Below are 22,290 nucleotides of genomic sequence, written 5' to 3' on the forward strand. Positions count from 1 at the left end.
TTCTGGATGAGTTCAATGAAGAGTTACACCTGCCGACTCTACAAAGCCATCATCAATGGAGTGCAGATCCTCTGTGTTTATGGAGGAAACGAGCTCATCCTTCAAAAGTGGAGCGACGTGACTGAAACTAAGCAGACTGAATTGACTGCAGGTCGAAATGATGCATACGAATATTGAGCAAATGGTTTTAATCATATTTCACATATTAAACGGTAGAGCAGATATCTCAATGAAGAAACACCCTTAAACATTTCACAAAACTCCTGAGAGAATATTTTTAGATATGTGTGTGTATGTGTGTGTATATATATATATATATATATACTGTATATATATGTGTATAAATGTATATATGTGCATACATGTGTGTATATATATATACACAAAGACTGCAAAATGTTTCGCTGTGAATTCACAACAAATTATTGGATAATTTCTTGCATGACTTTCACAGTAAGGATTACAGCAATATACTGTGACTTTTAGTCACAGCAATTTACTATAATTTTTAATCTATTACAATGCATTGTTGTAAAAGCACGACTGTATACTATAACTTTACAGCTTCTTGGCAAAGCAATTACATCCCCCAACAAACCACTCTGAGGTCATAGAATGGCATATTTATTAACACATATATTTTTCAACATAGAACAAATGCCAAGAAATTCAACTTCCTAGTCAAACTTTCCAAAGCCATCTTAAAATGCTGAGAAATTGTGCAGACACTTAAAGCCCATTCAAAGTCAATAGGTTTCCTCAAAAGGGCGTTCGCATGAGGGTTCATTGTTGTCTGCTTCTTGGTCTTTGAGCCTCTTCCAGGATTGATGCCCAGGAAGCACCTGTTAATAAGCAAAGATAGTTTCAGTTTTAAATAGACTTATGTATTGCAGGCAGCATTTATCAAGGTGTTCATCCGTGCTTTTTTCCATATCAAACCCTAATAGACTTATTGTTAAAATAATTTTCCGTAAACGAATAAATTCACCCAAGGAGGAGATCGGAGACATAAGTAAAGTCGACGCCTGACTTTAATCTTGTACAAGAGGAGCAGTTACAATGCAACAACGTGTGAGGATGCTACAGAGGAAGTGCTCAAATCACTGTTGTGACTTGAGTCTTTTAAAGGCACAGAAGATAACGCGTCACTGACAGTTAACCTTCATGTAGAACAAGACATCATGACTACCAGGCCTCTGATAACATTTAGGTCAGCCATGGGGATACTAAAGTAATAAACAGTTCAACACATAAAGCTGTAACCTGAACAAAGAACACTTTAAGACATGAGGTTATACAAAATTCTTATAACAGTCATCATTTTTCCAAAAGACATTTTCACACGATTTTGGGTGCATCCTTTTACAAGATCCTTTCATGTCCATGATACCGTCAGCAGGTGGAGGACGTGGAACCTCACAAATTGAGAGGCTGCGAAGCCGGGAAATCACATCATCAAGCAGAGAAGGAAACCCTATGGTTTTCTTTACATTTGAGTTCATCTTGTCTTTGAACAAATGATCCATAAGGCAGTTACTCCAGGAACTATTTCAATCTCTGTATCACCAAAACTGTTGCAATTCACTGTTTTGAGAGCCATCTACAGTGCTTTTGGACTCTGTCACTTATATAGGATTCTGGACCAGTGATGTCACACCTTATGGCTTTGATCTAGATCAAAGGCACAACATCACAGTGATGTCACGTTTGGCTTCTTTTTTTTCTTTTTTTCATGTTTACAACATAGATGCATATCATCTCCATGACAACCAGAAAGAAAGAAAGAAAAACTTGACTTTGGGGACTATTGCACCCTATAATGTATAATTCCTGATAATGTAAGAACATTTGCACTTAAAGCACTTCTTACCTTTCTGGCATTTTTACACTTTTCTTCTGTAATCTTAAAATGCTCCTAATAAGCGTATGGTACACTAAAATGTAAAATAAATCCATCAGGTGTTGAAACTCATCAATGTTTAATTCTCGTATATTTCTGATAAAAGTCTGACCAATCATTTTATTCCGACCGAATAAACGGATTGGCCGAGGTTCCTGCCTGTCATCCGTCGCAGCGTCGCCTACGCGGTCACGGCTTGCTAGTCGCGCCTCTCTAGCAGAGCGGTAGAGCGGTCTGTGAGAGAGAGCACGGAACGGCGAAGAACTGACAATGACGACCAAGCCAAGCCGCCACTTCCACCCCCAGCTGCTCCCACAGAGAAAACTATCAGCTAAAAGACGACTATTTCGCAAAAAGCTGCGTAAAAGAAAACACTTGATGAGTCGAGAGGCAGGACGCGAGTCAACATCGGCTCTGCTTTCCAGCGATGGCGGAGGCTAATGCAGCGTCATCCGGAGCTCAAAAGAGATGAGATGGTCGCGGAGCTTCTGCTGGACTGGTACTTTTAGTTTGCTTAATAGAGCGCAACATTACGCAACATTGCATGTGATAACGCAGCATCCAGATGCTATCAGTTACCAGAGTTACTATAGTTCTGTAATACTGTTATTTGTGCAAGGAAGATTAGCTTTAGCACTGGTAGTGTAAACAAACCTGGCTGTGTCAAGTCTGTTTGTTTACACTACCGGCGACGTTAGCTTCAGCGTTAGCATCAGCGCTAACGTCGTCTCGTAGTAGTAGTAGTAGTAGTAGTAGTGTAAACAAACTGTCACAGCCTGGTTTGTTTACACTACCAATGACGTTAGCTTCAGCGTTAGCATCAGCCTCGGTGTTTATTGTGAAGTTGTCATTAAGCCCGTTCTAGTATTAAAACTCCGGGCTTGCGTTTGACTTTGTTGGTCGTACAGTAACCAGAGCTAGTTCAGAACATTGCTTCTCCGTCCGGACTTCTTCGGCTAATAGATAATGCTGGCTAGCTGACATCTATGTAAATAAGAGCCATCTGTCTTTGCTTGTGACTTTTTCAATTATTGGGCAGAAATACTGTTTACCAGTAGTGTACTTTACATTGTAATAACCCGTCCATGTAATCTGTGTGTGTGTGTGTGTGTGTGTGTGTGTGTGTGTGTGTGTGTGTGTGTTGTGTGTGTGTGTGTGTGTGTGTGTGTGTGTGTGTGTGTGTGTGTGTGTGTGTTGTGTGTGTGTACATGGTATGTGTGGCGATCTCTAGAAAGCAGCGTTCTCACTAAAACGCCAAACAGTTCACAAAAAGTTCTCTGCTGGTTTTGTTTGGAAAACAACTGAATAAAGCATGAAGTGAAAGCTCCTTCACTCTGCCTCGCTCTGTAGAGATCCTCTCCACAGTCTCAGGTAGCTCATGACTTCAGAAAGAGAGCTTAGTTTATTCTTTATTCATTATTCTTGTTCACTGGGGAATTTGAAGAGGTACCACGATTGACCTTCTGACCGAGATCCAAATGTATATTGTTTATTTGCTCCAGAAATTGACTTAAAGGCTCTGAACAACACAGAATAAATGTAGGGCTGCAACCAGCGATTATTTTCATTGTTTGTTTGCAGATTATTGTTTTTTTAATATTCTAAACCAGCCATTTAAGAAGTTAAACGTATGGTATTATTATGGCATTAGGGAATTTTGCAATTAATTCAGAATCCAATTTATGCCTCATGCTGTATTTTTGAGGCATGCAATGAATTTGCTTTGGTGTTTTGGTGCAAGACATAAGAATAGTAAGAGAAAATGGAATTAAACATAAAATCAAGCAATGCAAAAATCAATAAACTCAAATATAAAAGAAAATTATATTATAAAGATGAACAAAAAATAATGTTAAAAAAATAATGTACAATATATATGAATTTAAATGAAAGAGTGGTAGTTCTGTGGATTGTTCAGGTTTTCATCTTATTTTGATGTGAAACTGTAGAAATTGACCTTCATCAGACTTTTAACCTCAGGGTTCAGGGTCGCTTGGTGTACAATCTCCCTCTCTTCTCATATAACATATAGTTTATGAATATCCTCTGGATAAAGTAAACTGAATATCCCTGAGTTGTGGCCAAAACAAGATATTTCAACGACATCATCTTTTTGGAAACAATGATCAACATTCTTCACCATTTACATGTTTTTGACCAAACAACTGATCAATTAATGGAGAAAATAATCCAGGAATTTAAATGAATCTACAGTGAAAACAGTGGTTAGTTACAGCCCTCATTTGCTGCTGTAACAAAAGTTCATCTCCTTTTCACCAGGAGCCCCAGTGAAAGGGGGATAGAGGAGGTTCCCATATTAGCACCCACACGTTCTGCCTCCTGTCCAAACCCGGAGACTCTGGGTCTCCTCAGGGTCCCCCACCCTCCCTCCACAGCACCCTCCCTCTACTCCCCCACCGGCTCCCCCACCTCTCCTCTGTCACCCTCCAGTCCCAGACGGAGCGGCCCGGACACTGGCCAGGTACAGACGCCGTTACGCTTCCTGCTTTTAAATATTTGAGAATATTTAATATTAAGAATAATACCCTTACAGTAACACATATTGAAATGATTCCATAGAGTATTCCTTGTTGTGTTCATACAGTGAACAGTCAACAAGGTTTCATCTTGATTTGAGTGTAAACTGCCTTTACATCGACTTCATTGTGTGTGTGTGTGTGTGTGTGTGTGTGTGAGAGAGTGTGTGTGTGTGTGTGTGTGTGTGTGTGTGTGTGTGAGAGAGTGTGTGTGTGTGTGTGTGTGTGTGTGTGTGTGTGTGTGTGTTACACAGAAACCTGTAAAAGGTCATTTAGATTTCACCAGTTATGTACTGTTAATGGACCTCATGCCATAAAGGCTCTGATGTAACGCCAGCTCGATGCTTCTGTTCAGACTGAGCACTCTGATCGTCCAGACGCTCGCCGTCATGTTCAGAGAGACGGATGTCGAAGCAGCCAGACTCAACCTGCTCTCTGCCAAAAAGTCAACATCTCACCATCCTCTTGACTTTACCTTTATGGAATAATAATCCTGTCTCTGTTATTAACACCCTCCCCCCCCTCCCTCCCTGCAGAGGTGCCCTGGCCTCCAGAATGCTGCTTGCCTTGATTTGTGCTGCAGAGCTTCAAACACAGAACCAAAGATCCCAGGTTGACTGTGAGGTGAGCTGCTCACATTAATGTCATTATGTATTGTATCCGTTTTAAATGTCACAGCTGTCCTTCTCTGTCAGCCTCAGGACTTCCTAGCTGAGTATCTGGACGCTGCCTGCTCCCTGCTCTTTGAACTGCTGCTTTTAGGCCACGAGGTGAGTGACAACTATACCATGGAATACTATTTTAATTACTCTCACTGCCAAAGGGGGAGACAAAGGTTTGGATACAAAACAATCTTTGCTTGTCTATAAGAAACAAATCCAAATATATCATACATATAGGTGTAAAATGTCTTGTTTGCAAGTGTGGGGAAGTCCAATCATTTGCACTCAGCCTGTGAATTTACACTTTATTGACTTTATTTAGGCCAGCAGATGTTCTTCAGCGGACAACTCCCTGTCTGTCGGTTGGATGCTCGGAGTCCTGCAGCCACATCCTCACCTGGTAACGTTCCTCACTGGCACTTTAGTAGAGATGGGAAACATATTCTCTCCAAATAAGGAAGCTTGGTCAGATACGTGAAGCTTCAAACTTGACTTAAGAGTCAAAGTGTAGAGGGAGTTACTCTCCTCCTGAACTGCCTGAAATGCCTCCATTCAAATGTTGCCTTTTCTTCTATAAAGTGTTGAGTCACCAAGTAACACTTTTGAATAATATTGATCTATAAAGTGTGGTGTGGAGTCAAAACTGCAATGAAGCTGGTCTCCTTGTGTCTCTGCAGTTGTCCTTCATTGGTCACCAGGTCCAGCAGGTGGTGCTGGTTTTTGTCAGACCTGCAGGAGTCCTTTCTGAGTCCGGTTCAGTCTGTTCTGCTCTTCCAGCGCTGTCGCCTCCTGCTGGCCTGCCTGCAGTACAACAACCAGTTGGCCCAGCACCTCAGCTCCCACTTCAGAGTGGAGTTCAGGTTTGTGCTGCTCTGAAAACAGTCTTATTTTTAAGATGATTTGATTATTTTACACTTTAAGAAGATGTGTGTCTTATCTGTGACACGATAAACAAGTGATGAAGTGGTTCCAGTATGTTTTAGTGGCTTTAAGAGTTTTAAGCATATTTTATAATATATTGTGGATAATATTGTGTAATTATTTTGGCCAGGATAATAGTGATGTGAAATGTTCACACTACCGGGTCCATTCGTTTTGCAAATAGTGTTTTTTTAAATGTGTAGAGTAAGTAGAAGTGCAGTAACTAGTAGGATGTTTTCCTCTGAGATGTAGCGGGCTTCCTTGGGTTTTATCTAAGGATCTGTGTTTTCCCCTCCAGGTACTTCGTGAAGCTGTCGCGTGCCGAGGAGAAGCTGCCGCCTCACCACCCGATCAGCCAACCGACTGTACGACTGGTGGAGCAGATCCTGGCTGTTTATCTGCACAGATGATCGCACACCAACACATGTGCTCTCACGCCTACAAACAGGGCTGTGACAGTGTGTGCCTTTACCAACGTCTGAGTGAGTTGATGCTCAGTCAATCTGCCACTAACACAGGTGGAGCAAATGATCCCTGCAGGAGCGATAGCAGCTTTCTAACATGTGTAGCATCGTGTTCACCATGTTCACCATCGTAGCTTAGCACGTTAGCAACCAACCATCTGCTAACAGACACTAAAACCAAACATTTCTGCTGTATGAACATTCTTCCCTGTATTCCTGGATTCTGCCTTTGTGAATATTTTGAACATGTAGATTTGTAAATGTGCTGAGTCCTCAGGTGAGGTGCGCTGTAAATAAAGTTTATTTGAAGGTAAGGTTTTTTGCCTGGCTCATGTTTTGTGGCAACACACAGTGGCCAATCAAATGCATGTATTCATGGTAGATTATGTCTGTCTATGACCCGATAGACAAAAGAAGATAAACAACAGTTAGACTGAAGAAGCGAGTGGTAATAATACCCAGTCAGTCTGAGGTTTAGGCTACTGTCGGCAGGTGGTGCATTAAAGATCTTCAAATTTACCAGAAGCCACATATCTGAGACTAAGAACTACTATACTGTTGTATCTCCTTTGTTTATTCTGTACGCTTTAAAGGTGTTGGTCTGTGGATTTTGGTGCTTTTTCTATCTTTTTCAAGTCTTTATGCTAAGCTAAGCTAACCAGCTCCAGCTATGTGGTTACCTTGTCATTTGTTTTCTGCCTAGTCCTGCCCCACTGTGATGTGATTGGCTAGTACTGTACTACTGTACTGTGATTGGCTAACACTGTACTACTGTACTCTGATTGGCTAGTACTGTACTACTGTAAACACTACACTGGCAACAGGAAGTTACTTATTTCTGATCCATAAAATCCATGTTCCAGTTTGTGCAAATCCTTCACAATAAAAGCTGGAATCCAAACAGACTGAGGCTCTAAACAACATTGATAAATAAAACACTGTAAAAACAACGCAACAAACTTTTCTATAGTTTCTATGTTTAAAAACTCAACTCTGGAGTAAATTGTTTTTAAATGTATTTCTTGTATTTTGTAAATGAACTAAAAGTAAACTCTTATTTTGGGTTTCGACGTCATGTTGTTCTTTATTTCCATGTCCTTCAGAAATAGGTACAAAGATTTACATTCAAGATTTAGCATCAAATGAAAGTATTTGCTGAAGACAAACTTGCCGTTTGTAACAATTCTAATATTTAATATTTATTTAAGAATGGAAAAATGATGACGGTTGTCTGGTTTTAATGCTACTCAGTAACTTAGAAATAGAAAGTTTTCTGATCATTTACTTCAGTAAAAGTACCAATAACACAGTATCAAAGGCCTTCACTCAAAGATATTTAAGTAAAATTACAAAAATATTAGCATCAACATATACTTGAAGTACCAAATATATATACAGAATGGCCCATTCTAGATTTATTTCTACATTATGATTATTAATGCCGTTTTTACATTCCTGCTTATACTTTTAATAGAAACGCTTGTCAGCAGTAGTATAAAACATTTAAAAAATGTACTTTTGTATCCCACATGCTGTAATTCTACTATGATAGGAGAGCTCGATACTTCTAAGATGATTTATGATCCTGATAATGGAATGTATTTCATCGCGATCCGCAATGAAACCCAATATTTTGCCAGCAGTAAAATTCAACAGCAGCCTTTTAAAATGGCATGAAGTTGAATCAGCATCGCTCTGATAAGCTTAATGAAGAGAGGCGTTGGTGTTTTACAGTGTTGTCATAGCAACATGTTTTTATACTGTCCATCTGGCCCGTACCATACAGTGTGTGGTCATTTAGTGCTACAGTTCCCTCTTTTAACCACTAGGGGGTGATGTTATGTTGGGATGTTATTTCTCAACAGCCTTTTGTTGTGTGTTTTCAAGTGATTTAAGTCAAACCACCCCATGTGGTGCTCTGAGACTGGAAAAAAATTATCTTTTATTTTTGTCGATTTCCCAAAACTGTCATCGTACTATAAGAACACACCACCTCAGAAATGTGGAATCTGTATTTGCATTCGTCCCCGTAACATTCAGCATCGACTCGACATTTGGTGCACTGAGCTTCAAATCTTTGCATGTAAACTTTTAATTATAAATCCATTGTCATTTTGAGAATCAACAAAGTGTAAAGTAAACAAAAGTGTGTCGTCAAAATGACGTCACCCATTGGTGGATCTGGATCCATGTGGATTCTGGTGTGAAGCTGCTCACAAAGTTGGCTTCATAATTCAGGGTCAACTTTACAGCTAAGTGTTAAAGTCATCTTAGTAGCTAACTGCATTGGTAGCGACCTGTCAATCAGCAGGTAGCCCCGCCCCCTAAAGCATCCCCTGCTTTCTGGTCTATTTGACTCTAAATGAATCATAATGTACTAAATGAACATCATGCTGGATTGAAGAAGACTTGAGATTGAGACCATAAACTCATGTTTACAATGTTTACAGAGATAATACTTCAAGAGAGAAGTAGAGTCATTTTTCTCATAGACTTCTATACAACCAGACTTCTTTTTGCAACCAGAGTCGTCGCCCCCTGATGGCCAGCAGAGAGAATGCAGGCTTAAGATACTTCAGCTTTGGCTTCACTTTTCAGAGCCGGAGGTTGCCTCTTGTGTAAAACTGGATTAAAAGTAGATTCATGGCAGCTTCTGTCAGACGACCATGAACGCAGGAATAAAGATGCCATCGACAGGCGGCCAAATGAACCCGATCTTTACCTCGTTTTAAACGGGACTTTCTGGGTTTGAAAAGTGTTGGAAACATTTGGGATAATGTCAATACATAAGTCAATAAAATAATGTGAATAACATGGTCTAGTCATTTGTAGATATTTTAAAGCAGTATGTTCCATATTCTACACGTTTAAGTAAGATTTTGAAGTACGTGAGTACTTGGTCCACCTCTGTGTGTGGATATCCCCAAACCTCTGCAAATAAAACCAAAGTGTCCACTAACTTATTACACTTTTAATACCCATATTTCCTCATCTCTGCTCAGTCATGGCGGTCCTTGGTCATGGTGCTCTGTCATGTTGCATTTGGGGTTTATTGGTACAATGTTATCTTCTTTATTGTATATTTCCACATAGTTTCAGTGCTTTTTTGTTGGTTTTATATGCTTCGCCCTGTGATCCATCATTGCACTGCACTCTATGTGTGCTCCTTGCTTATGAATCTAGACGTTATTATTGGAATTCATGAATGTCAGATTTACTGTACTTTTTCTTCTGCACAGAACGATTAATACAGCTGATTTATTCCTGAGTTTTCTTCAGATCTGACACGTCGTGGAGTATCTTGTACTTTTATAGAAGCAACATCCATGTGTGTTTGTGTGTTTGGAGTAACAGAACAACAACCGAAGAGCAGCGTCGCCCCCTCCTCCTTTCTGTTTTAATATCTCTTATGGAAAACACATCACAATGATTCATTATCGTTCCACGAGCCACGATGGACCTGCACACGTTATTCCTACATAAGACCTAAGTTCACTGTTAATTCATCCTGTGCAGATTTCATAAAAAGTATGCAGTCTTAAACGTCCCATATTTCCTAATCCTCCCAATACATTTGTGTACGTACATTTATCAGAATATGATGACAACACTTGGAATAAAAACAAACATCTGAACATCTGTGTGGTGTTTAGGACATTTTATGAGTTCTGGATGAGTTTTTAAGGAAAATAAATACAACTAGCTTTTTTGTTGCTCTTCATCATGTTCTAAGTGTGCTGACGTTTATTGATCTTAGCTGGATATTGATTAGATAAAAATAGTTTATTCATACTGAAATGTTTGGTCAAGTTTGAAGTCGTGTTACTTTCTAGAAAGCTGGTTTAAGCGTTTATGGTTTTGATATTTCTGTCCATTTATTCTTACTATTACATCAGTTTATGCTTTAAGCTGTTTTACCATTTATGCACCCGTTAGCAAGTTTAACAATTTATCCATCAGGTCACTTTTAGACATCTATTTCAACCATTTATTCTTCACTATTTCAACTGTGTATCTATTATTTCTACTAACTGTTTCAACTTTTTATCCATTATTATGATTAGAAATCTATTTCACCGATTTAACCATGACATGTAGATGACTGTTCAGACCCACAAACAGGTGTTGGATAGGATTCATCCATTAGTGAAAGCAGCGTCATGGTGGCCTGGAGCCAATCAGCTGACTCACTATGTAGATTTATTTTTGGAAGTCATTTTTTCCAAACAGACGTCCTCAGCAAACTCTCAACGGTATTTTAGGAAGAGTTTCTGAGACATGAGTTATGACTTACTGATCTGCATCCAAGCTGAAAACGAGTTTCATCACTAAAGTCGATGAAGGAGGTTCCTTTTAGCGCCCACACAGGATGCAGCAGCTCGGACCACGACGGTCTGATCAGATTATGTGGGCATCTTTCCAGTGGACTGTTTCTAGTCCTGTCAGATCAGGTTCAGTCTGCAGCCTGTTGTGAACCACATCTGATTGCTATTTATTGCCTCGTGGTCTGGTTCTTCCACCGATATGGAAACTGATACACCAGGCTGACATTTGCTGCTCATTACAATTTGCATATGGTTCTGTCCTTTTGATGGTTGTTGGACAGCAGACATTTTGTCCTGTTATAGATGTTATGAATGGAGCAACGGCATCATCAATGAGTGTGATTAGACCCGCCCCTCCTGCTCTGTCAATGTGCACTCATGGGAAGAGACCCAGACCATTTCATTCCATGATATAATGTGGGGGAGGAGACGCTGACAACTGTTTTCATGTAAAGTAAACACGGATTAGCAAGTAAAATGTACTGCAGTCCAAAAGGAGTGATGATGATGAGGATTTCATGCTAAGATGCTAACAGCTTTGCTAACATTTGTATTTAGTAATAAACACAAGCAAGGCCTCATGTTGAGCCACATCTTTATTTTTTCCAGCCTGGAGGGTCCTCAGCCCAACCTCTGGGGGCATGCTCTTATGAACAATTCATGCCAACATTATCCCGGACAAAATTATATCAAAATATGCTGACAACTCCTAAACATACTGATTTCACATTTGTCAATTTGTTTTGTCAGAAACAAAGAGTTTTATTGTCACCGATACACGAATGAAATGATCAAATAATCTGAAATGAGATGATCATAAATCTAATGTCATTTTTAGTATTAAAGTAGAACAAACCAGAAGCACTGATGATCTTGAAATGGCAGAAAAATCAATAAATGTCTCAAAAACTTGTATATATATATAAAAATGTATAATCTGTCTCTCTTTGTTAAAATAAAGGCAACATAAAAACGATAGAGTGCTCAATTCTTTATAATAAAACAAAGTCGATAGGGGATCAATCCCCCCCGTATGTGGAGCATAAAGCCAATGAGTGAATCTGCAGTAGAAGATGGTTTGATGTCCTGTCACAGTGTCAAAAATACATGACGACATACAAGAACATGAAAATACATTATGAGAATATGAGAAAAAAACATGAAATGTGTCTGTTTCGGAATGCCCAAGCACACGCGCGCACACACGCAAGACGGCACGCGCGTCACTCATTGTCGTGGAAACAGAATAAAACTGATCGATGACGGTCAGAGCTGTTTTTGTGTTCTCTTTTTGCACTTGATCTTGACACAACTTGGTGAAACTGTAGAGTGGACCCAAACAGTAGAGAGTTTCAAGCAAAAGACCCCAAAACAGCAGAGAGTTTTACACCGCCGAAGAAGAAGGACCTGAAGACATCTTTATTCGGAAACCAGAGGATCGTAGACAGCGACTGCGGGGAAGAAGAGGCCGACGAAGGCCCTCCGGGCTGCGGATCCAGAGGCAGCCCCAGGGCCCAGATCTGAACCGCGGGATACAGGTAAGACAACTTTGTTGGTTTGGTTTTTGCGTTTGCTCCAACTTCACCGAAGTGGCCGTACGTCCACCAAGTTGTGCGTTGTTGCTGCACCGGACGGAAGGCTGATCCTGAGGAGGGTCCCAGCTCCCACCTCCTCCAGCAGCTCCTTGGGGAGCTCGACAGCCAGGTTTTCCCCTCCCAAACCTTTTTCTCTACTCTTCCTCTTCAAGCTCCTCTTTCACTTGCTCCCTTCCCTCCCCCCCCCCCCCCTTTGTTCTTCCCCTATCTCCCCCCTTGACCCCTTCTCTGAGCTCCACCCCTTTCTCTCCCCCGTTCCCTACCGAAGCAACTCTTCTTCTTCCTCAAGCTCCTCCCCCAGCACCTCCTCGTGTTCTTCCTCCTTCTCCCCCGTCAGCTCTTCCCTGGTCTCTCCCCCATGCTCTGCCCCGTGCCAGAAAAGGAGTCCCGGACTCCTCTAGCTTGTGATCCTCCAACAAAGATCACACTTAGAACAGCGTTAGCTAGTTTAGCTGCGACAGCCTCAGCCCCTAGCTCGTCACCTGTCTCCTCCACCTCACAGCCCCTAGATAGTCTCAAAGAATTTAGGCGGATCTCAGCGGGCCCGGAGCTAAAGTGGGTTAAGAACATGCGGGCCCTTTTGCGAGAGAGGAAACGACAGCTTAGCGTAGGGCGTAAAAGAGCTGCTGGACAGCTGGGAGGCAGCCCTCCTAAGAAGCGCCGGCTGTTAGAGTTTGATAGTTTGTTTTGGGTCAGTGTTAATTTCGTTAACGAAAACTATGACAAAATATGTTTGTCAAAAGCATTTTTTCTACGACTAAGACGAGACGATGAGCTAAAAATAAATCCTTGATGATAAAAACTATGAAGAGATGTCTGCTTCGTTTTCGTTAACGAGACTAAAATGTTAATGGTGTGTTCTACAGACATTCTAAAAAAAAACAAAAACACATACGTTTATTTTTCCTCTTAAACTAGAGAAACGGGGCTAAACAACGGTACCCTGCTTCCCCATGTGAGCGATTTATTCCTGACAACAAAACGACCGTGTAAAGGTGGAAAGATGTGACTAGATGTCTCCTCGTCTTTGTGGCGCATTTCTCCGTTTTGTTACGTATATTGATCATTATTTTCATCCGCCATCTTGCTAGTGACATATAGAGTTACGTTTATGCATCGCACGCTCGTATTGGCTCCCGTAGCGGCTTTTACAGCCAATCAGAAAGCCTGATTTACGCTTGGCCGTGAGTTGTTGTGTTTGCCCAAACGGGAGACACGGAGGAGTTCACAGCAGAGCAAATGACAGTCAAAGAGTTATTGTAGTGATAGAGAAAGTTAAATACATAAATGGCACAGAAGAAGTACACTATATACACACATTTAGGGCAGGGAGAGGAAAGGACCATTCCTGGCAACAAAACCGCCCATGGACACTACCCAAAATAATATCCATATTTCATATCCATAAGCAGCTAGAAGCTTGATGGAATGGAATTGTCCTGTTGTAATAGCTCGCCACATGCAGCCCATAGGAAAAGAATGAGACAACAGATTCAACATAGGCCAAGTTATGGACCGGCAGCTTAAAGCAGACGCATGGGGGCGGCAGTGCTAAAATGTGACTAAAAGTAATGACTAAAAGTTGACTAAAATGTTTTTACTTTTCGTCGTCTAAAACTATGAAGGTAAACAATGACTAAAATGTGACTAAAACTAATACGCATTTTCGTCTAAAGACTAAGACTAAATCTAAAATAGCCACCAAAATTAACACTGTTTTGGGTGACCCACTTAGTGGCCATGCGTCAACAAAATGGCCTGTAATGTCCCGTCCCGTGATGTCCTGTACCATCCTGTTCCATTTATTTTGACATCTTTTCTGAACCCCCTTGAAGAAGCGTAGTAGCTGTTGCTTGTGGACTCTCTGCCTCCGTGCTGAGTCTCGTTGGGCCGCGCTGTCTCCGGGGCTCCTCCTTGCTCCAGCAATGACAGAAATGGCGTGCCGTCTCCTCGTAGTCCTTCCGACGCGGGCTGTGCCTGGTGAGCTGCTCCCACGTCGTTAAACGCAGGTGTGGAGAGTGCCGCTGCTCCCCCGCTGACGTTGCGCGCATGCGTGGACACTGCCGCAGATTCCCCGCCATCGGCCTGCTTCTCCCTCGTCCGCGTAGTCTGTCCCTGGGTTGTCCCGCATGGCGTCAAGCAGGTCGTTCAGTTGCAAAAGCACAGACATGCCTTCGTCCTTTTTCTCCAATAAATCATCGCGCTCACCAAAGTGTATAACGTGCGAGTTTTGCACGTCGAGTTTTACCCGTAATGTCTGCTGAGTCATTGCCCGCAATGTGACAGCTCTCACAAACTCGGTGCAGTTCTTTCATGGTAAATCCAATCAACTTTTCTTCTATTTCCAGAAGAAACTCTTCACGGTGCTCTAACATCTTGCTGTTCGGGACTTACGCGTTTGTGACTCGATAACACTCCGAAAGAAAACAATAAAACGGCTCCGTGTAGCACTAGCTAGACTGCAACTGTTAGCTCTGTTAGCTCAGCTACCTCGCGTCCATTGCTCTCACACACCGGGGTTTTACCGGGCTTTTTTCTCTCCGAGTTCCGTGGTCTTTCGCTGCAAATTAATCCTTTTCTTCATCTCTCATCCCAGCGGTGCCTCCAAATTGTTACACCACTCAGAAGAAGACGGTACTAGTGGTGTATAAAAGTTCCGTTTTATTGCTTTGTAGCAAGACCAACAACAGCAAGCTCAAGGCTACATCACCGCGCGCGCACACTCCTCTTCTTCTACGTCCCTTACCCCAATTCACATCTCATGAAGCCCCCTACTGGCGAGGTGAAGAAATGCACAACTCACAACAACAATGCATTACCACCAGAATACAGATTAAATAAAAAGTAAACAAACAAAACACGATTAATGTGGTTATTTCTACACACGCTCTCAGTAGACCACACACAACCAGGCTGTTCATCCCAGTGCAATAGACTGTTATTTTACACAAGTGCAATACAAACATAACATCCCATGCTCAATTTCTGTCTATAATGTAAATATCTAGTCCATTGTGTATATGTTCTGGAAATTGTCTATTATGTACATTATATATTCTACTTTATTTAACTTTCTTTATATAGTCTTAGTGTTAATATCTTTTTTATAATGTACTTTTCTTGTCAATGCATGTTTATTATTTGTTATCCTTATTTATTTATTTTTTACTGTCTTGCTGCTGTAACGCTGTAAATTTCCCCACTCAAATGCTACTGTAAGAAACCTTGGAGTTATCTTTGATCAGGACCTGTCCTTTGACTGCATATTAAACAAACTTCAAGGACAGCCTACTTTCACCTGCGTAACATTACTAAAATTAGGCCAATGCTGTCTCTAAAAGATACAGAAAAACTCGTCCATGCATTTGTTACCTCAAGGCTGGACTATTGTCATTCTTTATTATCAGGCTGCTCTAATAAATCCCTTAAATCTCTCCAGCTGGTCCAGAATGCTGCAGCTCGTCTTCTGACTAAAACCAGAAGAAGGGATCACATTTCTCCTGTATTAGCTTCTCTGCACTGGCTGCCAGTAAAATCCAGAATAGAATTTAAAATCCTTCTCCTCACTTACAAGGCTCTTAATGGACAGGCACCATCGTATCTTAAAGAGCTCATTAAACCCTACTGTCCTCCTAGAGCACTACGCTCTCAGAATAAAGGCTTACTTGTAGTTCCTAAAGTCTCCAAAATTAGAACAGGGGCCAGAGCTTTCAGCCATCAAGCTCCTCTTCTGTGGAACCGTCTTCCGGTTCTGGTCCGTGAGGCAGACACTGTTCCCACATTTAAGAGTAGGCTTAAAACATTTCTCTTTGACACCGCTTATAGCTAGGGCTGGCTCAGGTTTGCCCTGAGCCAGCTCTTGGTTAAACTGCTATAGGCCTAGACTGCTGGGGGATTATAGTGACACACTGAGCCTCTCTCTCTCTCTCTCTCTCTCTCTCTGTGTATGTTGCCCCTGTGCTCTCTTGCCTAGCAGGTCTCCCTGGACCGTGGTGGAACCTGATCCGGACTGCACCGATGTTGTGGTCTTGTTTGCCTCTTACCGCCAGTATGTTTAATTAAAGTAATTGACTAAAATCGGCATCTCTACTGTCACTAACTTGACTACTCCCGGGATCACTCCCGGGAGTCTGGCTATGCTTTCTGGTCCAGCAGAGTCCACTGAGGTCCTGACCGATGCAGACTGCTAACTGGCCTGATGCTGGAAACACCACATTGTAGCTCCACCTGCCCGCTCTGTGACTGCTCAACTACTCCTGCTTTCTGGTCTACGGCGACGTGGTTGGGATGGATCCATCTCGGCGTGGCTGTGCCTGCTGCCATGGACTACTACTGTTGATACTATTGCTTCTGTTAATACCACCACTACTGTTAATGCTACTACTACCATACTACCAACACCAAATGCAGTTGGAACCCACGGGCCTGGGCTGCACCAGATTTCTGCCTAAAAGGCTATTAAGGCAGTTTTTTCTCGCCACTGTCGCTGTAACGCCCCTGGGTGTTGTTGGGACTTTGAAATTGTGTTGACTCTTGAAATTTTGAGCGTATTCTAGTCCTGCTCAATGTGTTAAGTGACCTGAGATGACTTCTGTTGTGATTTGACACTATAAATAAAATTTAATTGAATTGGGACGAATAAAGAACTGTGTTATCTTATCTTATCTTATCTTATCTTATCTTATCTGATCTTATCTTATCTAATCTTATCTTATCTTATATAATCTTATCTTATGAATACTTTTGAATACTGAATACTACCGATTGAAGTCTGTAAATTATTCAGAGACTGGTGGACATTATTTTTCAGAAATCCAAACTTTAGTGACTGAGCACCACAGCTATTCCTCCATTGTACTTTGGTAGAAGCAGAAATTGTGGTGGAACAAAGTACATTTACTTCAATACTTGTACCTTGTACCAAAACTGTCATCATACTATAAGAACACACCACCTCAGAAATGTGGAATCTGTGTTTGCATTCGTCCCCGTAACATTCAGCATCGACTCGACATTTGGTGCACTGAGCTTCAAATCTTTGCATGTAAACTTTTAATTATGAATCCATTGTCATTTTGAGAATCAACAAAGTGTAAAGTAAACAAAAGTGTATTGTCAAAATAATGTCACCCAGCCCTCAGATAACTTCAGATAGCAGTGAAACAGCACCATCTTGTGGTCGCCGTGTGTTGCTATAAGTCCAACCAGAAGCCTCCGTAAACACTGTTGTCACGGTGTGTTACCTTTCCAGCTAATCGGCCCTGAACCCTAGTTGGGAGCACGCTGTGGATGCTAACGTGACCTTTGCTCGTTCAGCTGGTGACCCGCATTTCTAGTGTCCGGGTGACACGACCAGAAGAATGACAGGAGAGATCCTTCACCGTCCAACCAGAGGCTTTCATTGAGTCGTCTACAAGAGGACAAACGCTGCAGTCTTGTGAGGCTGTAATCTTCAGCTCATCTAATACACTTCTGCTGGCTAACAACACTCATTTGTACATCAACTTCACCGGCTGCAGCGAGGGAGCAGCGGCTTCTCACATCCACACACATCCACGGAGACTACGCTTCCCATCACACCTCACCTCACATACCGGTACGCAGGTTACCCATAAGGCCGGCAACACTCCCCCCACCCTGGATGTTAATTACATCCCTAATATCACTCCAGCATTAATACACTGCTGAAATATTCCCCATGAAACCACATTTCCCACAGTCCATGAAGGGGTCCTCTCCCAGTGAGAGAACTTAAAGGCGAGGATGGGTAAAGGAATATCCAACAGAAGTCCATTGAACACACCGTGTGTCCTTCGTCCATAAAGGGAGCTGAATGTCCATAACATAACATACTTCTGCAGACTGAAAGGTTCAATACTGCTAATGCAGCGTTTAGCTCTGGCGTCGTTTGACATCACCCTGTGGTTTTCTCTTGTTTTGATGTACTTTTCCATTTACACACATACCCCTCTACTGGAATATAGCTTAACGTGCAAATATGGAATCATGTAATGCAGCAAGTATTGAGATTACTCTACAGTTCACCATCTTAGACCAAAACATAGAAAACAATTTCTGGAGCTTTTTCCCTCCTCATCCTAGAGGGGCGCTGTATCGGCCAAAACCCCAGCGCAGGCATCTGAGGAGGGCAGCGTTGGGCGTACAGCCAGCCTCAGGTAAAGTGGCGGTCTCACAATGCTCAGTGACCGACACAGTCACCAAGCAGGTCTGGTGCTCTGCGGACCCTCCTCCGTCTCAGTAGAGCTCAAAGGTGGGCCAACAGTCTGCTCCCCGACAGGATCCTGGGTCCCAGCCTCATCCAGTTGAGGCTGAGGGAGGATGTCAGGAGGCCGGCGGCCGCTCGGTCAAGACGGTGGCGAAGAGAAGACACCCTGCGGTGATTCAAGTTTAACATCAAAGTCAAGGAAAGCCACAAACCCGGAGAGGAATGCTATCTGTAGTGAGCTCAATCTAAGACCCTCTTGGGTTCTTGGCCTCCTAAACACCGCCTGTGAAGGGTCTCCTCCAAGAAGTTTGTAAACAAAGTCATGGCTGGGATCAACTCGTACCCAAAGTGACATCTGAAAAATGTCTCAATGGAGCAATGGACTTCTGATCTTGTCAAGTAGAACGCTGCATTAAGCCAATACACTTTGGGAAACCAGTTCATGCCCAACGACATCATTTTTCAGATGCAGCTACGGCTCCGGTCCAGTCAGCTACCTTCCACCAACTAACAAAAGAGGAGAGGTCACCATCCCAAGAATGGAACTGACAGCTGCTATGTTGTCAGTCAAAGTGGACAAAATGCTCAGAGCAGAATTGCAGTTGCTACTGAAAAAATCTGTTTTTTGGACTGATAGTCAAGCAGTAATCAAGTACATTGCAAATGAGTCAACAGTCAGAGATAACACAAATGTATCAGGATGGAAGGATGTGGAGACCACGTTAAATCCAGCTGACGATGCATCGAGGACTAAGTGCTGGAAGATTTGTGGATGGAAAAAGACTTTCCTGTTGAGGCCAGCCAGTGAACGGCCAAATGCACCATGAAATCCCAGCACTTAATCCAGATGACCCTGAGGTCAAAGTCAGGTTGGTTGAAGGAAACAGAGACCCTACCACCCAGCTGCTCTCTGATGCCTCCTGTTGGCTGAAGAAAGGCTGTGGCATCATGGGTATTAAAGTTAAAAAGGCTCTTAGAATCTCACGCAAAACAGAAAAAGGAAAAGGAATCCTGTGTCGACCGCCCGTACACAAGATCACAAAGTAAAGTGACTAACTCAGGCTTTTTTTCAGCTTTTTACTCATGAAGATATTTTTATAATTATCCTCATAATGGAAATTCCCCACGATCATCTTATTGTGAGTTCATGATGGAGGATTTTCCCATTCCTAATCTGGGGTATAGTTGCTCTTTAAATTGGCAGTTCACATGTATAAGTGTTTCTCTCTGGAGTTTGGAGACTCCGTTTGTTACTCCAGCCATCAGATGAAGGGTGATAAATACAATATTTGCCTGTGGAAAAGCAGATATTCAAGTAAAGTACTTGGACCTAAAAACTGTACTTTAAAGTACTTGAGTAACTATTATTTGCAGCCGCAAAGAAAAACAATATTAAAGTCAGAATAAACTCAAATCTCATTCTGTGTTGTTAGACCAAAGACGACATGATACTCTGATCAAAGACTCCACGTCAGTGTGCAGGTTGTTATCATTCCTGTAACCGTGGTTACCGTGCTTTTGAATCCCATTCAAACTCTTCCTCCTGGTTTCCAAAGCAGCGGCTGGTCTGGCTCCACAGAACATCTCAGACATGAGTGTGAATTGAGTTTTTGTGTCCCATGCAACGAGAAGTGGATCACCCGGTGGTTTCATGGACTACCATTCTAAAGCCTCAAGTTCATAATCTGCTTTCTGGTCCATTTGACTCTAAATGGACCATCATTTACCAAATGAACATCATGCTGGAATGTTTTATTAAATGGCATAAAAGTAGCCAGTGATGGGACAATATAGGATTTTATTGCTTAAAAAAAACAAAAAAAACACTGACAATCCCACCATCAGGATGACGGTAAATATCATCACGTGAACTGAAAAAGCTGTCGTGAAGAGAAATGAAAAACAGAGCCGTACTTTTAAAAAACAGGCTTTGGGGAATGATGAGAAAGAACAGACTCATATTGTTTTAAAATGTGTCCAAAGTATTTTACTCAACTGGAAGGACAGATCAAAACTATCAACCCACCATTGGCTTAATCTATGAACCGACCATGCAAATCTGGAACAGCTTACCTCACTGTTGGTACTATTACTTGTTAATACTACCACTACTGCTAGTATTACTACTACTATACTACCACCAACACCAAATACAGTTGGAACCCAAGGGCCCAGATTTCTGCCTAAAAGCCCATTACATATTATTACACTGTGGCTGTAACGCTCCTGGTGATGTTGGGACTTTGAAATTGTATTGACTCTGGAGCGTATTCTAGTCCTGCTCCATGTGTTAAGATGACTTCTGATGTGACGCTATAAATAACATTGAAGTGAATAAGATTGAATTGGATCATCAATAAAAGACAATATGACAGCATTCAATCAAACTTGGTTTCCTTTTCTCTTTACTTTCACGTTTGTTTTCCTTCTTTGGTGTTTGTTTTGGTTTGTAGCTTTTCTTGTGTATGTATTACTATTTTGTTTGTAGTACTAGTATAGTTGCAAATACTTATATTTCTATGTAAAAAACTCTATTTTGTTCTCTTGTTTGTAAATTCTTGTTTTGTCACCGATAAATAAATAATAATAATAACAATAATAATAATAATAAATTGTCATTTATATATTTGTTTTCTACTTGTGTTCTCTCTATATTAAAAGAAAAACATCATGCCAAGTATTTTTTTTTCTAGGAAAAGGGGAATAACACTTATCTTATCTTTTATATTTTAAGTTACATTAATATCATTTATGGATATTTAATTTACTTGTCTTCTATTTTTTAACAGTCTTATTATTCTATCTTATTTGAAAACGCACGTGTACACATCCATGTACATAATCAAATACAAGTACAGTTTAATGGTAAACAATCAAATTAGTTTAATTGAAAATGAATGATTGGTGATTTATGAGATGAAAAGTACATATTTGACCTTGGAAATAATATTGACTCAAGATCACCTTTGAAGATTGTGATAGAAAGCTCTTCAAAAAGATAGTAAGTGGACATTTCGTTGCGATTATACGGATAAAATGGTAAATTATTTGTAACTTAATTTACACGAAAGAATCTCACCTGGCAACCACCGTCTCCGCTCTAAAATCTCTCCGGCTAACAGCCTGACTTATTTATTTGTTGTTTTTGATCGACTTAAATGATTTGGAGCAGACATAAAAATCTACATTAATATTTAATACATATGTCGTATTTTAAAATACATTTTGCAACTATAGATTGTAAGGAAAAGAAAAAAAGAAAGGTTCCGCTCTTATATCGATCGGACCACTATTAGCGACGAACCAGATGTTCAAGCTCCAAAAAACAAACCCCACATTTTGACGCTTGCAGCTGAGGTTTAGTAAAGATATGGCGGAACAACCAGTGAGAGTGTAAGTTTAACTGTAGGAATACTTCATATAAACTTCAATGGCACTTAATCTTGTTAAAATACCATGAATATGTGGTCCTTTTTAAAATGTGTATTTCATCAGGACCATGGTGTGACAGCTTGTGTGTCAGATTTCATTGTCTGGTTTATGCTAGTAGCAAATCTGCTGGACAAGGGAGGCTTTCTACGTAAATAAACGTGATACAAATCCATTTAGTTCGGCTTATTTCTGTGTGTTAAAACTTGATGAAGAAACATAAATGTATGC

The 22,290-nt window shown here is 41.2% G+C and overlaps 3 protein-coding genes and 1 long non-coding RNA gene across 4 annotated transcripts in view; 3 read left to right on the forward strand and 1 right to left on the reverse strand.

Annotated features, from left to right (window-relative positions):
- The window catches only part of LOC311031966, an 85,292-nt gene extending 83,469 nt beyond the window's left edge, over nucleotides 1–1,823 (forward strand). The window contains exon 3 of the long non-coding RNA XR_014599125.1: nucleotides 1,464–1,823. This is a non-coding gene — a long non-coding RNA (uncharacterized lncRNA). The remainder of the gene's footprint in view (nucleotides 1–1,463) is intronic.
- LOC311031960 (uncharacterized protein C12orf56-like) overlaps nucleotides 1–22,290 on the reverse strand; it is a 93,828-nt gene that overhangs the window by 21,603 nt on the left and 49,935 nt on the right. The window lies entirely within an intron of this gene.
- Nucleotides 4,726–6,777, forward strand: LOC311031942 (uncharacterized protein). Its single transcript, XM_084038538.1, has 6 exons — nucleotides 4,726–4,882; nucleotides 4,974–5,061; nucleotides 5,133–5,207; nucleotides 5,422–5,499; nucleotides 5,777–5,959; nucleotides 6,319–6,777. Exons 1-6 carry the CDS (start codon nucleotides 4,779–4,781, stop codon nucleotides 6,616–6,618), a joined length of 828 nt encoding a protein of 275 aa, XP_083894664.1. The 5' UTR covers nucleotides 4,726–4,778; the 3' UTR covers nucleotides 6,619–6,777.
- Nucleotides 21,979–22,290, forward strand: part of LOC311031959 (uncharacterized protein C12orf56-like) — an 89,112-nt gene continuing 88,800 nt past the window's right edge. The window contains exon 1 of the mRNA XM_084038561.1: nucleotides 21,979–22,023. The gene's annotated coding sequence lies outside the window, so the exon portion shown is untranslated. The remainder of the gene's footprint in view (nucleotides 22,024–22,290) is intronic.

The sequence above is a fragment of the Eutrigla gurnardus genome (assembly GCF_963514095.1).
Source record: "Eutrigla gurnardus genome assembly, chromosome: 21".
Taxonomy (NCBI): Eukaryota; Metazoa; Chordata; class Actinopteri; order Perciformes; family Triglidae; genus Eutrigla; species Eutrigla gurnardus.